The 15,210-nt window shown below is 43.4% G+C and overlaps 2 protein-coding genes across 2 annotated transcripts; both read right to left on the bottom strand.

Annotated features, from left to right (window-relative positions):
• Positions 1-130: 130 nt before the first annotated feature.
• prodha (proline dehydrogenase (oxidase) 1a) lies at positions 131-11,523 on the bottom strand. The gene is made up of 14 exons (XM_066646634.1): positions 11,112-11,523; positions 10,137-10,345; positions 7,165-7,199; positions 6,555-6,704; positions 6,401-6,465; positions 6,198-6,314; positions 6,026-6,105; positions 5,838-5,919; positions 5,648-5,740; positions 4,227-4,373; positions 3,872-4,047; positions 3,498-3,596; positions 3,019-3,107; positions 131-2,750 (listed from the first exon to the last, which is right to left on the bottom strand). The coding sequence occupies exons 1-14, from the start codon at positions 11,436-11,438 to the stop codon at positions 2,545-2,547; spliced, it is 1,875 nt and encodes a 624-aa protein (XP_066502731.1). The 5' UTR covers positions 11,439-11,523; the 3' UTR covers positions 131-2,544.
• Positions 11,524-13,905: 2,382 nt separating this feature from the next.
• On the bottom strand, positions 13,906-15,147 carry uqcr10 (ubiquinol-cytochrome c reductase, complex III subunit X). Its single transcript, XM_066646581.1, has 2 exons — positions 14,951-15,147; positions 13,906-14,195 (listed from the first exon to the last, which is right to left on the bottom strand). Exons 1-2 carry the CDS (start codon positions 15,089-15,091, stop codon positions 14,151-14,153), a joined length of 186 nt encoding a protein of 61 aa, XP_066502678.1. The 5' UTR covers positions 15,092-15,147; the 3' UTR covers positions 13,906-14,150.
• Positions 15,148-15,210: the final 63 nt, after the last annotated feature.

Genomic DNA, 15,210 nt, shown 5'->3' with positions numbered 1-15,210 from the left:
CAATTCAGGAAACAAAGTTGTTTATTGAACATGCAGTAATGTGTTGTCTGTAGAGTAATAATGAAAAAGTGTAACAATAAATCTTCTCCAAACAATACAAATAAATACAAAAAAATACACATTCTTAAATATGATTTAATTCTTCCATAAAACACAGAAATACTTTTACAGCAAATTAATTTTGACATTTAATATTAAACAATAAAACTTAAGGCTTTGTACAAAAAATATCAACAGGTGATATTCTGAAAAAGAAATTCAGTTCTACAAAGAAAAACAAACAAATAATAAAAACACCCCAGTACCTACAGCAGAGATGTATAAAACAAGTGATGAAAATAAAAACAAACTGGTTGTAAATAAGGTCCTTGTCTGTTACACCCAAAACCATGTTCACCCACAAATTTCATCATGTTTATAATAAAGACATTAAGTTAAATACGGCTCACAATAAAGACTAATGTAAAATGCAGCTATAAACAAACAAAGGATTATTGCTGCCAAAAGAAACTCTTACATTAACTGATAATATTTAATATCACAGAAGCCTATAAACAACACACTGAATCACCGAAGTTTAGTTTGTGAGCATTAAAAGGACAAAGTGCTGCTGAATGTAAACACATTTATACAGAACGCTTTGAACACGGCCAGCCCGACCTTAGCATGGCCCTCGTGGGTTGAAAATGTTCTGGCAGCGTTCAGGATGGGCCTGGGCTATGGGGGTGGGGTTTATTAGAGGGACCCAGATGGGCTGACTATGGCGGGTAAATGTGGTCAGCCCTGTAACTCTGTTTGGGTGGTCTTCATATAAAAGTGTGATTTCATGTGGGCTGCTCATATCAGCCCCATGTTTAACCCACCCTGGTCTCATCACTGACCGTGGAGGTCCAGTATTTAACCCATGGACAGATCTCTCCTGTACCCAGCTGTCAGACTGCCCCCACAAGGGGGTGCAGCACAGGGACAAATAAATAAGCTAAATGAAAAAGGTTTAAAACCCCAAATGCACAGTGGAGGAGGTGAAGAAGGCACATGGTGAAGTTAAACAACCGCGACCCATGTCCAGGGAATCCACTCATTTTTAATATTTCTGCATAATTCAGTATTTGAGACACAATCAAAGTGACGAAGAGTATTTATGTGTGAAGTGGTTGATTGTGGAGAAAATTTGGACCGGGGATGAATGGAACCAGACGTCTTTGGGGTCAAACTTTCTTTGAATTAGTTTTGAATTACTGTCAGTAAAACCGTCCATCTTCATCCTTGTCTTTGGTCACAATTTGAAATCTCCAGCTGCTCAGCTCACTCCTGTCTGAAAGACGTCTTGTTCCATTCACCATCACTGTGAACAATCCTGACTGTACGGTCCATAAGAATGGAGCAATTCACACCAAAACAAACCAATCTCCATCTCTTTGTTTACACCTTCACCTGAGAAATACACAGAACATGTCCTGGCACACACACTGTCATCCTCTCATATCCTTCCCCCCGTTAATCTCGCTCTGCGTATGGCTTTGCTAACACTGTTTCCTGACGCTGATAAGGAATATAGACTCTAAGGCACAGTGGGGACCAAGGTGAAGCGATGTCTCAGGTTCTAACTGTTCCTGTGGTGATTTGCAAATCTCTCATGAGCTCAGACAGCAACTGAAACACTTTCAGACTTCAAAACAGGGCTGTGTGACAGCAAGGTTATTACCAGCACATATTTTCAGTTCCGACTATCTGTGACCTGTTTCCTCTGTCTTGTGTGTGTGTGTGAGTGAGAGAGAGAGAACTACAATTATTAGATACCAGGAGAAAAGAGTGAGGTTATAAGACCGTTCTCTAGCAGACTGGTATACAGTAAAAACACTGAACCCTAGAGGACTTCTTTTAGAGAAGTAGTCTACAGTAGGGGACAGTTGCTCTGTACTCTGTTCTGAAGAGTGGTCTTCAAATCAGTTTACTACATAAAACCCTCTCATTGTAAATTGAGTTAAAGGAAAAGACTGGTTTACATTATACTGGTCTACAATTGAAGACTGGTCCATGTTAGACTGGTCAGTAACTGCAGTTTTAATGTAAGCTAGTCTATAGTAGGACTGTCTTACATTAGACTGGTTAATATTAGAATAGTCTATAGTAGACTGGTCTATAGTAGAGTGGTCTAAAGTAGACTGGTTTGACTTAGGCTGTTTTATAGTAGACTGCTCTACTGTGGATTGGTCTAAATTTGACTGTTCGATAGTAGACTTTTCTGAAGAGGACTGGTCCAAATTAGACTGGTCTATAGGAGACTGGTTTATATTAGACTGGTCTATAGGAGACTGGTTTATATTAGACTGGTCTATAGTAGACTTGCCTGAAGTAGACTCGTCTAAATTAGACTGTATAGCAAAGCCCCTTGTCCAGTTGTCTGTAAGCCTGGTCTATGCTGTAGTCTAAAGCAGTAAAGCAGACTGGTCTGTAATAGAACAATGGAGAAGAGCAGGGGGTATATATATATATATATATATGAGTAGAGCAGGGTGGTCTATAGGAGCAGAGCAAGGTGGTCTATGGAGTGGCTCCTCCAATGGTTGGGGTGTGGAACAGCTGGCCGCTGAAGAGGCGCCGTTTCAGTTCCTGGTAAAGCAGACTGCGCTCTCTCTGCGAGCCCTTCATGATCGCTCTGTTCTCCTGAGCCCGGCGACACAGGTACGGGATCACCTCATTTACTGGACCATATGGAACATATTTGTACACAGGGAATCCAGCCTGACCTGCACACACATACACACAAGCATGTACTGTTACAGCTGTAATATTGGCAGGCTCCTGATTAGCAGAGCCACGTTTGATGCTTAGTGAGTCTACTCCGACCACACCTCTGCATTGAGAAGGCAGCAAACGCTTCCTCAAACATACGCCAACATTTTGAAAGATCTGGCTTTTATAAAAAAGTCTGGACAAGTGATTGTTTTTTTTTTTTTGAGCAGTGTATTATTCAAATCGAAACATTGGAGAAGTCAACCCTTCGACAGAACTCACCAAGAGGGAAACTGATCTGGTCACACATGCCCAGCAGCTGACCGAAGCAGACATTATTCTCTGAGGGGCGGAGTCCCATCTCGTTCATCCTGCACGAGGGAAACAAGAGCGCACATTAAAATATTCTAACATTGTAATATTAAATATTGCTGTAGAAGAATACGGTCTGAGTGTTGTATGCTACTAAGTGGGGATCGGGTCAGTGTTTCTACACCACAAAGATCAACTACTGAACGATGACAAAACACCTACAGACTTCACCTACGACAGGGCACTGAGTGTAGATTCTGTTTATCAGAGCATCAGAGAGGTGAGAGGCCTCAGATATAGACACTGCATCACATCACACAGCTGTAACGACTACAATGTGGTTTTTACATTGTTGATTAAGATTTTAATGAAACTCGATGCTCAGGAATCTCACCACACCGCCTCTTCTTTATTTTTTAATCAGCATGTGTCTCTTGTTTCAGACTTACTTCTCGATTGTGAATTTGATAGTGTCCTCGTTGTGCGACGCCACCATTACGTTAGCCGTCCTGTTGTGATTGATCTCCTCCAGAACATACTCCAGACACCTTCAAACAAACAAAAACACACAGCTTGAGAGTTAATGAGGATCTACTGGTCATGGTTTTTCTGTGTAACTGCTACCAAACATCAAAGGGGAAAAACAATAATGAGAATAGCTCTGTAACAAATCAAACCTGAAACAGCAGACACTCATACTATGTGAATTTTACTATAAAGATTAGTTTCTAATGTGTTTCAGGATCTGATCTTAGATTTGTACCAGGTAATAATCCCTAATGTTGATATTAAACGAAGGAGGCGGATATGTTTTGTGCACTACCTGTGGTACATCCTGTTCGTGGACTCGTAGTCAGGGTTGATGGGGTCTTCGTATCCGATTTCAGACGCTCTCTGCCTCTCCTGGTGCATGTAAGCCCCGCGGACCAGCTTCGCCCCAAAATACCAGCCCTCCCGCCGGGAGAGCTCCACATCCACACTCACGTTATCATAAGCCTCCTATACACACACACACACAGTAAATCTTCTTGTGTTGTATCCTTCACCTTCACACAGAGAAGTGGTATGTGAAGAGCTACGACTAAACCTTATGAGTTTTGTGTAAAGCCTTTTCAGAGGCCTGTTACAGTGAAGAGAAACACACTCCTGGATCAACAAGGTTCTACAAAGACATTTACTTTAAGGTAGCACTGGTAGGTGTTGAAGATGATGGGTTTTTCTGTGTTGAAGATTCTCTGCATCTCCAGGGTCAGTCTGCTGATCGCCGGCTGGAAATATGTCTGCTCAGCGTCCACCATCAGCCTCACGCCATTCTCCACAGCATGCTGCAACACACACACACACACGCAGAGAGTACAGTTATGTAATATGTATTTTTCCACAGTAACCCCAGTATGCTACAAGTACACACACACACACACACACACACAGCGAGGCCCACACAGCGTCTGCGCAGTCCTCCAAACCCCACCACGGCTCTTTGTTTGTTCTGCTCCAGTTTCTAAAAGATCTGAGGCAGATCTCAACGCTCTGGACTCAGATTACGCTGCTCAGGTGTCACGGCACGTGGAAGAGAACAATGGTGGACTGATAAAAATCCTTGAGAAGGAGACAGAGGACTGAGTGATGGAGAGTTCGATTAATTCAAAAGTGTCAAATGTAAAACTGACCACAGCAGCGTTCATAAAAACTCAGAGAAATGAGCCTGACGCTCTGGGCAAACGGGGCATATGGTGTTTTTCTGCCCTTTGCTGGGGTTGAACCTCCAGCCAGAGTTTCCAGGGTAACAACAGAGCAGGGGTAAAAGCATGTGAAGTGGGAGACAAGTGCTGACCTTTAAAAAATGTCCACCCTCGCTCAGGGGAGAGCACAAACACATTAACTGTTGGTCCCACTATTTACACCTTAAATCCGCTGCCGCCTTAAAGTGTCCATCATGGAAAGTTGTGTTTGGATCAGGATAAATTATTAATGACTCGGCTCTACTAGAGTTCGCACCATGACGCACCTGAACAAACTCAGCATCGCTGTGTTAACACACCGGACCTCGGGAAGGTGGTCTGACCTTCTGACACGGACACACACTTTATATCAGGTCACACACTCGTCCCAGTTAGTCAAACGTTAAAGGGTGATAAAACTTACACAACACAGACACGCATATTCGGTTACACCACTGCAGCTGGTCAAGGCTACAACTACTTCAGCTCAGTCAGCTTATCACTCTCTGACCACAAACATTATACACACAGTGACACTACTGCGTCAGACCCTGAGATTAACCAGCGCTGTTTGATCATCAGACACACACAGGTCATCACAGAGAAATCTATAACTGACGCAGCACAGGATTATACCACTACGGCCTGGTCATTGTCTTCCCCTCCCACCCCAGTGAGGATCAATGGAGCTACGTGATCTACTGGACGTTGGGAAACAGTCGGGAATGTTAAACCTGCTCTGTTTGTTGAGGTGTTATTATCATGGGGAAGATACAACAGAGATTTTTCAAAATGGCCTCCAAAAAGCTTTGTTTGATGGAGCTCTTCAAACAGAAAACACAGAAGGAGCCGTGCTGTGGGATGAAAGTGTGCTATACCTTGGCCAAAACGTCCAACCGCTGCAGCATCCTCTTCATCTGCCGCTCCTCTTCATCAGTGAATCGGCTCAGCAGAGGCTCTAGGTGACCCAACTGGAGGGAGAACACATACACACACATATATGAGTGGTGTATGATGAGGGTCAGTAGAACAGCGCGGTGTGGATGTGGTTTACAGCAGATTGTTTACCTCCACATTGGGCACCACGAGCAGGTTAGAGATTTTCGTTCTGTCATTGATGAGGCTGTTCCAGTCCAATAAGTCAATCGTCCTGCACACACACACACACACAATCCATTTTATTACTCTTAATAAAAGCAGTCGATACAAGACTCCTGGGTTAAAGTTACTGTCCCAATATCAGAAAGGTGCCGTACCCTGAAGACCCCAGTTTCTCTCCTGTGAACCAGTTCTCAATGTCCTGCTTGGCTCCCACACCCAGTTTGATCAAGCTGTCCTAAAGGCAACAAAGAACATCTTGTTTACAGGGGACACGCAAGTCTTATGCAGCGTCCTGCAGAGTTTTTGAAATCTCATCTGAAAGATTACCTGAAGCTGCTCTAGTTCCAGTTTCTGCTCCAGCAGAGCCATGCCGTCCTTCCCCTGCTGAGCGGCCAACAGGTGAAAAAACCTCCTCCATTTCACCAGGACCTCGGAGAACTGCAGCTGCAGAGAAGAAAGAATGAAGGTCAGTATCAAACCCAGGAAGTCTTGGCATGAAATAAACACAGTACGAGTTGCCAGAAAGTTACCAGAAACTGAGGCCGACCCAGAGCAGTCATCTTAATGGCTGAGAACCCACCCACTGAGCTGCCGGCTGTAACACACACAGACCAATAAGATATAGAACACACTAAAGCAGCCAGAAAGTCTCAAACGCAGCACGAGGTCCTGGACTGAACTCACCAGACGCTTTGATGCATTTGATGAAAGTTTCCATGTGACTGTCACATTTGGCCTCGTCAGCGTAGAAATACGTGCGTGCGCTGATCACGCCCCCGCGCCGGTCCCCGAACCGACGATGAGCTTTATACTTCTTTTCACGATGGTCGACACCTGAACAACGACAGAACACACGCTTCCATCAGAGACAGGGAACAAACCGCCTCGTCACCAATGGCTTTAACGACAGAAAACACTGTAAACTCGTGTTCAAACATCACTTTAATCACCATCTAATCAACAAATAATTTAAAATCTCTGGCTAATACGCCCCGGGAGGCCAACAACAACTAATAAAAATGAATAATAACGGCATTTAGATCAAGATCCAGAAGGAAATTAAAGGGCTGTGAGACACGTGTATCCTATCCTCTCACATTCAGTTCCACTAGAAACAAATTAACCCTTAAGAAACACAACGGATATCTCCTGTATTACACAGTAACGTCCAAGTTAACTTTAAACCAGGGTCGATCCCATTCACACCTTTATGTCCTCTAAAGAAAACCCAGTTACGAGTATTTATGATTCAGTGGTTTAGTTAAAGATTACTGCAAACATTGAATATACACACCATGACTTTCCTTTTCAGCTTCTGACACACAGGACCTAGAGAGAGAGAGAGAGAGAGAGAGAGAGAGAGAGAGAGATAAAGGGAGATGAGTGTGGTGTAAAAGTGTGGGTTGAGTTTAGATAAAATTAAAAGGAAGAATGATTAGGGGAAATTCTGCAAAAGGGAAAGAGGGGAAGGGAAGGGGGATTAAAAAATAAATAAATAAATATATATATATATATATATATATATAACATTTTGGTGCATTGTTTATTTTTAGTGGAAGGTAGGGCTGGACGATACGGCCAAAATTTATATCACAATATATTTCTACATTTTGGTCAATACGATATAATTCCGATATCAATATGAACGATAAAAAAAGCCACAGAAAAATTGCAAAAAAGTTCAAACTCAAACAACAACCTCTTGGCTATGTCAATATTAATTTTTTTAAACCAACTTTAAAATCGAGGGCAATGAACTGGCAACAGTTAAAAAAAAAATGATATCACTGTTACTGAAACCTTTTATATTTCGATATATATTGATACTGAGTTATTGTCCAGCCCTAGTGGAAGCTTTGTGGAGTTTTAAAAGCTCTAGGGTTTGAAGATAATGGCCACTGTTCCTCTGCAGATGCTGTTGAAACATGTGTTGGCAGTTTTCCAGTCTGAAAGAACAAATTATGTAACAATGATAGCCAATCATCACATTCACCACTGCTACGCAAGTTCTAAATAAACGTAAGTGTATTTCTGCAGCTCTGTGAACTCCTGCTGAAGAGGCTCAGTGTGTTTGAGAACAGAAGATAAGCTCTGATAAGATGTCAGACTGCACCGCCCATACTTCGCAAACTCTTTCTCTCCACTCTTGAGCTTGTCGAAGTGAACTGTGGGGTTTGTGACTTTTAGACTGCACCATCACCATTAGCTTTAGCAACAAACTGGCTAAACCGGTAAAGTGACCTCATGGTGGCGCTGCTGGTGATTTCTGTGCCACACAGCTCCTGGGTCTCCACGTCTTTTCACTTGGTGATTTCCGGTTCGAACCATCGCCACTATGAAGAGATTAAAGCCACGGGGTATTGTTGTAATAAAGAGAATTACATTACAACATGAATTAACTATTGTTCCCATTGTTGTTGTTGTTTATATTGTGTTCAAATTTACGGTGAACAAACAAGAAAGAATGGTTTGATCTGTTTTAAATTTGCAGTTAATTATAATAATTATTGCTCGTTATTCCATTGTTATCTGTTTTTATTATTTATTTGGAATTGTCCGTTATGGTGTTTTTTATAGTTAATTATTGTTTAAGACATCCTTTTGTGCTTGAAACATCTAACTTCTTTGATGTTTGAATATTGATTATTGTTACTTTATCTCATTCTATCAAAGCATTTTGAGATTCTGTAGTATTTTAACATAAATACAGATGATGAATATTTCAGTGTGTTGTTTTAAGTTTGTGTGTTTCCTTCTCTGCAGGAAGGCTGTTTCCTGCACATTCACATTCACTCACACACACACCTTCACATCTCGTCTTACCAAAAATTCCTTATATAACACACTCTGTTCCCTCGGGGCGAGGGAGTGTTGTAACTCAGTCTCTCTCTCTCACTCTCTTGTGACCAGTTCCCAGAGAACAGGGTGTGTGAGGGGTGTAAACATCTCCCTTCAGAGCCAGCCAACCAGATGAGGGGGCCTTGGCTGAACTGACCAATCAGGAGCACAGAGCCGGAGACATGTTCCTCTTCTTTGGCGGAGAAGACCGGCACATGGCCGTGACATCACACTGCGAGTGTGGGTATGACTTTTAAAGGACAGCGGTCAGGACACCAGCGTAAATCGTTTTCAAGGAAATGTTAAAGTAGATGGTGACAAAGTCCCTCAGTGCATTAGCACTTTGTTACATGACGCTAATGTTGACGTTTGGGCTATAAATGTTAAAGACCAACATGGTCACCTGCCTCGTCATGCTCTCTATTTTTAATGTTTTAATTTGACGTGTGTGTGATCCATTTGAACACCGGCCAATGAGGACGGCAGGAATAGAATAACACACAGGAACACCCCCCGGCGACATCCCACCAGAGCTCAGAGCTCATTAAGAAACATCCCTCACCATCCCTCAGCTGCATGAGGACGAGTAACACTCCCCTGCACAAGTTTGGAAACTCTTGGTCACCATGATTTTGCTTGTTTTTAAGTGAAATATTCATGTCTTCTACAGAGAACACTCTTAAAATGCTGTTTTAGGATAAGATTTAAAACATTTACTGATGCCAACAGAAACTGCCTTTTTAAATGAACCATTTCTATTAATTTGCGGTGTTTAGTATCTCTTACATAAGCCACATTCATTTTCCAAACATGAAAAAATATATATAATTTCAGCAAGTTAACAGAGACTTTTTAAAAGTGCACTTCTATAAAAGGTGTGTTCTCACTCAGCACAGCTTCTGAACATCAATGCTTAGAATGTGAGACGTCAGGAAATTCCAGGAGGCGACTGCGCAGACGTTCACTCACAACAGCGTGTGGAGCAGGAGGGTGGGTGTGAATTTAGCTGAATTTAGCTCAGTGTGTGTGTGTGTGTGGGGGGGGGTTCAGGGTTAGTTAATATGATGCAACATCATATTATTCACACTGCTGTTTGTAAATTAATTCCTAGACATTAATGATAGCAAATGTTCAAAGTAGCACCACAAAGAGGCACCGCCTTCTTTTAGACACGGAACTATTTACTTTGGGTAAACAAACGTAGAACAATTTGGCAATAATTCCTTCGTGTTTAGAGACAGATCGTCAACCAATATTGATCCCGAAGGATTGTGACATGGAGCAGCACCGAAGGCGGTCTTTCGGGACGTACGGACCGAAACCGAACCATAATGCTCACACTATGCTGCTGTTTACTTCTGTGACAATGATGTGGTGCTGTGGGTTTGGAAATTATTACCAACAGCCAGACGAAGCTAGTTTACTCACTCCATTTCCTTTTTCTCAGCCTCCTCCTGTGTGAGGTCCTCCTCCACGCTGTAGTCCAGAACCGACCCTACACCAAACGCCTGGTTCTTCTCTATCAGGGGCTTAATGGAGTCCTGGTCCTCGCCGGCCACAAACTGCCCATAGAAGGTCATCTTCATCACCTTCTCGAACAGACGCTGCCCGAGGATCTTCTTACTCAGGTCCAAAAGCTGCAGGGAGAAGAGGGTGATGTTACTGTAATGGAGGAATGCATTTCTTGGACACAGTGATCTTTAAGCCCAGGAGGATCTCCACACACTTCACGTTAGATCAGCACAGCCCTGGAGGTTCCACAAAGCAGGATTTACCGGTAATATATATTAATAACATTAATAACCTGTCATTGGAAAATATTGGAGCTATAGTTCGCACACATATAAACAACATATCATGTTTCCACGAGTTATAAAGTCATTCCCATACAATAAACATCTAATTCTGGTTAATTATTAAGTCGTTACCACACTTAATTAAACAGTTCCCATGACTTGAGTCAATTCCATGCATGAAATATAAATCATTCATGTTTAATCATTTCATTTATAGTCCATTCACAAAGAATAATTTAATTGTTTCAGGCCTGAATTATTTTATTTATTTATTTTAAGGATTTGATTGTGATGTCACAAGATCTTGGAGCTTGGTTACTTCTGATTGGTCCAACTCATCTACAGGAACTTGTGCTGCGGGGTTAAGTCTGACTGGTGAAAACTTGTGAAGGCGACGCTGTTGGTGGTGTGTTTCAGTAACCATTATAATATACACTGTTATAAACACTGTCCCTCTTGTAGCAGGAGCCTCAAAAATGGACTCAGGATGCTCCAACTTCATCAGCTTTCCCTTCCATTAAAGACCACCACAAAGCCCCTGTGTGTGTGAGAGAGAGAGAGAGAGAGAGAGAGAATGAGAAAGAAAATAGACCCACATATCCCTCACCTCCTTGTTCTTGTCCACGAGAAAGTCGAAAGTGCACAGTTTGAAGACGAGAAGGCTGCGCACGAGCTCCCGCGTGAACTTACTCTTGTACGCCTCGCGCGTGTTCTCGAAGTCCACGCAGACGTTGGTGGTCCTGTCCTGGTGGGCTGCGATCAGATCCACGTCGCATGGGTTCTCAACAAGCGTGCACGCGCGCTCCAGGCGCGGTTCCTCGCCCTGTTCCTGCGGGCGGCTCGACACCGCGCGCCCCGGCGACCCTTTCGGGATCAGCAGCCGCTTCCCGGAGCTCAACCGGGTCAGAGACGGCACCGCTCTGAAGTACGACATCGGGCCGAGGGAAACGGAGCTGAAAACGGAGTGGAAACCGGAGTAAAAGCGGCGCAGATGGAACCAACTGACCGCGGAGGGTGGGCGACTTGCTCTGAGCGGGAGGAAGCTTCGCGATGCTCATTCATACCGAGCCCGAGAGGATATGCAAATATTTGCAAATTTGTTCCATGGCTCGAGAGCGGATTGGCGGATGATCTATGACGCGTTTGACGTCATCTTAATAGCGAGCGGACTGAGCCCTTAGCGGTTCCTCCTGTTACACAACAACGGCCAATAGTTAGTGGACATTCCCTCATCCAGCAGCAGTTTCCACTTTAATAAAAATGACGACAGCATCGTGTAACACCGCAGTTACTCACTAAATCCTTAATTTTACGGTTTTTACCGTGGTTTAAATATTATCTGTGTATTTTTGAAGATTTCAAGAGGTCGGACTCCACACATGGCACTGCTCCATGGACCAATGAGGGAAGGAAAAACAGTCAAAACACTGACTTCTTAAAAGCTGCAGGTTCTTCCCTGAAGAAGAGGAAGTTTTCAGATTAATGTAAGCTTAGTTCCAGAATCGAGGTCACCGCACTATAGGGCTCAACGCTTCAGAAACACCAGCTGGTCTGTAGCGACACCTAGTGGTAAATTGTACTATTAACTTAAAATATATAAAAGCTTCTCAAAATGAGGCCCTGGCTTAGGATTCTGACTTCATATCTCACGATTATGAGTCGTGTGAGCATCTATACCCAGCAGTTATAAAGCAATGTCTACAAATTTTGGACAAAGTGTGAAAAGGTTCTTTACTGGAACTACAGTGCTGCCCTCTGCTGGACCTCATATCACCCTTCTTCAAAGCACCTACTTAATTATTAAGTGATTAAACATTGACCCAGGCGGCGTCACCGACCAACAGCTGCAGGATCTCGGGGTGCAGGGTGGGATCCTCTGTGTTGATGTAGTTCACCTGCGTGACCACTGGATGCAGTGGTTAGGACAGAAGTTGTGCGACTCTGGCTAATGCTGTGGGACACCGAGCACCTCCGAAGCCTCAAAAGCTGGTCCAAATTGATGTCCTCAGCAGAACCGAAGAGCATGGACCAATCACCTGCACAGCTTTACAGTGCAGAGCGACCCGAAGGACAGCACAAATGAATTTGAATTCCACTTATAATTCCTCAGTTAAATGACTAGGCTCTTAAATGATGCAGAATTGATATATAAAATTAATCATAAATGTGATAATACATCACGTGTAGAACAGAGTTCCTACATTTCTAAAGATACATTGTGTTAAATACAGAATAAGCAAGTTGCACTTACTCACACTAGAAGGAACAGTGTACATAAATTAACATATTCTTAAAGGGGATGTTCACAACTTTTTAATAAAATAAATTTTGTAAAATCGCTGGGTAAAACTAAGTTTCTCAGTCCTGTATGCTATGCAGAGACTCCAAACATTGAAAAGCACTAACCGAGATGAGGATGTTGCTCTATTCCTGCTCCGTAGGTGGGCATTATTGACTTAGTTTCTGATCAATTAAGGTAGAATATATCCAACTTTGGGAGATGGCTAACTGCATTACAGAAAGTGCTAAAAAAATCTAAACAACCCAAGTTAGAAATTAGCTTCTGAGGTAATTCAAACAGCAAATCAATTCTTAGACAAGTTACACTTCAGACACGTACCATGTACAGGGGGTCCTCGACTTACGACGTTGATCCGTTCCTACGTTGCTTCGTAGACCGATTTTCGGTGTAAGTCAAAACATACATACTGTACGTAAATAACATACTGTAAGCACTTATCATATCCTAACACCTATCCTCCTCGGTCCCGAGCCGCGTAACCGTGTATTCTTCTGCCGCGCCGCACACACCAAACACGAAGTTCATGTTACGTTAATGACGCAAAACCACTTAAGTCGAAACAAGGCTTTATACAGTAAATGGAAGATGTGTCATAACCAGGAAACATCGTAACTCTAGACTGATGTAACCTGAGGACCTCCTGTAATCCATTTTCTCCTCAAACACACTGCTCCACCTTAAGAAATGCTGAGCTTCTGACCGTAAACAAACCAGAGAGAACATCGTTTCCCCAGAATCATAGATGTCCCCTTTAACAACAGCATTCCTTAAGAAGCTAAATTTCATTGATGTGCTCTAAATGTCTTTTTTTTCTCTTGTTTACCCCGTTTTTACAGAATATTTCTACACTTCCATGACTCTGAGTTTCTCAAACTCACAGTGGGACCAGCCTCATAGATGGTTCTCTAGGAATCCCAGCTTCAGACAGCCGAGGTTTTAGAGGCATCTAACTTGCAATCGCAGAGTAACGCCTGGGTTTAAAATCACAGGAATAAACAATTCCAGCAGACCCTGGAGGGCAACAGAATCTTCCCCTGCTCTGGTATTTCATCACTTAGACCCAGAGGTGAAAAACCAAAAAGGACTGGACTTACTTTTGGACTGGATTTATTAATAACTTTAACATTTACAAGTTTTGAGAAACATGAGCAATAACACAGCATTGAGGAGGGCACAGATGATGGTTTCAGTCTTCCATGACGGTCATAGCCAGTCTCTCCAAATCCCCGGACAGTGTCTGAAGGAGAATCGACTCCAGGGCGATGTCCAAACTGGTGGATGATCTCAGGAATGGGATGGTGGTCTGGTAGATTGGTCTGGCCAAGCAGCAGCAAACTCCATGGATCATTCCTCCTTCTCGTAGTTGTGTTTAATATGCTTCCAGAGTTTCTGCAGGAACACAAGACATTACCACACAGTAGTTAACTCTAAGTAAATCAGCTTAAACGTTAAAATGAGGTCCTTGTTTTTATACTCATTGTTCATCTTAATAGCGCCACTGTCCACTCCGGTCAATCTATAGTTCTGCAGTTACAGACTGTAGTCCACCTGTTACTCTGCATACTTTGTTATCCCCTTTCTCCCCTGTTCTTCAATGGTCAGGACCCCCAAAGAGGAGGTATGATTTGCGTGGAGGATCATTCTTAGTGCTGCAGTGACACTGACGTGTTGGTGGTGCGTTAGTATTGTGCTGGTACGAGTGGATCAGACACAGCATTGTTGCTGAAAATAATTCCCGGTCTGTGAAGGTCCTGACTGTCAGTGGAGCTGATATAATTGGCCAATTTTACTGTTTTGGCCGATTGGTGTTCAGTGTATAACTATTTGCAGAATCTTACTCTTCGTATAACTGTCACACACCGGAGATCTGAAGCTAAAGCGGCTAACCGGGTGTTACTAGGGGCCGGTAACTAGTTTTAGCAGCAGGGCTGTCTCTGGCAATATCAGGAAAACAGTCCATTTAACACAACAGCTCTTAGACCCTCTCTAAATGACACACCGGCTCTCTGTGTACGGGAGAAGGGGCGCTGAATGCGGCTATGCGCAACCAGTCGCGTCCTCGCCCTCGTCCTTTAGCGTTAGCTTTAGCTCTCTGGGTCACGGCTCACACTGTGGGTACATTTCCACGAAAATAACCCACTCACCCCTCGGTTTAACGCCTCGAAGATCGCGTCTCCACCCTGGTCGAACACCCGCTCGAAGACCACGGCTCCCACCATGATAGTAACGGCGAAAGTCGACGTCCTTTTGAACAGCAGGTTGTAAATGCTCCTCGACAGCGCCATGTTGAACAGAGCTGAACTCCCAGCGAGGGCAGGGGGCGGGGCTTTACGGAGTCAACTGAAGGAGAGGCGGGGCCTTACTACAGGAACGAGCAGAACCGTATAGAGGGAATAATTATTGT

This window comes from Hoplias malabaricus, chromosome 15 (genome assembly GCF_029633855.1).
Source record: "Hoplias malabaricus isolate fHopMal1 chromosome 15, fHopMal1.hap1, whole genome shotgun sequence".
NCBI classification, from domain to species: domain Eukaryota; kingdom Metazoa; phylum Chordata; class Actinopteri; order Characiformes; family Erythrinidae; genus Hoplias; species Hoplias malabaricus.
The sequence above is the reverse complement of the archived record's forward strand: the minus strand, read 5'-3'. Positions and strand labels throughout refer to the sequence as shown.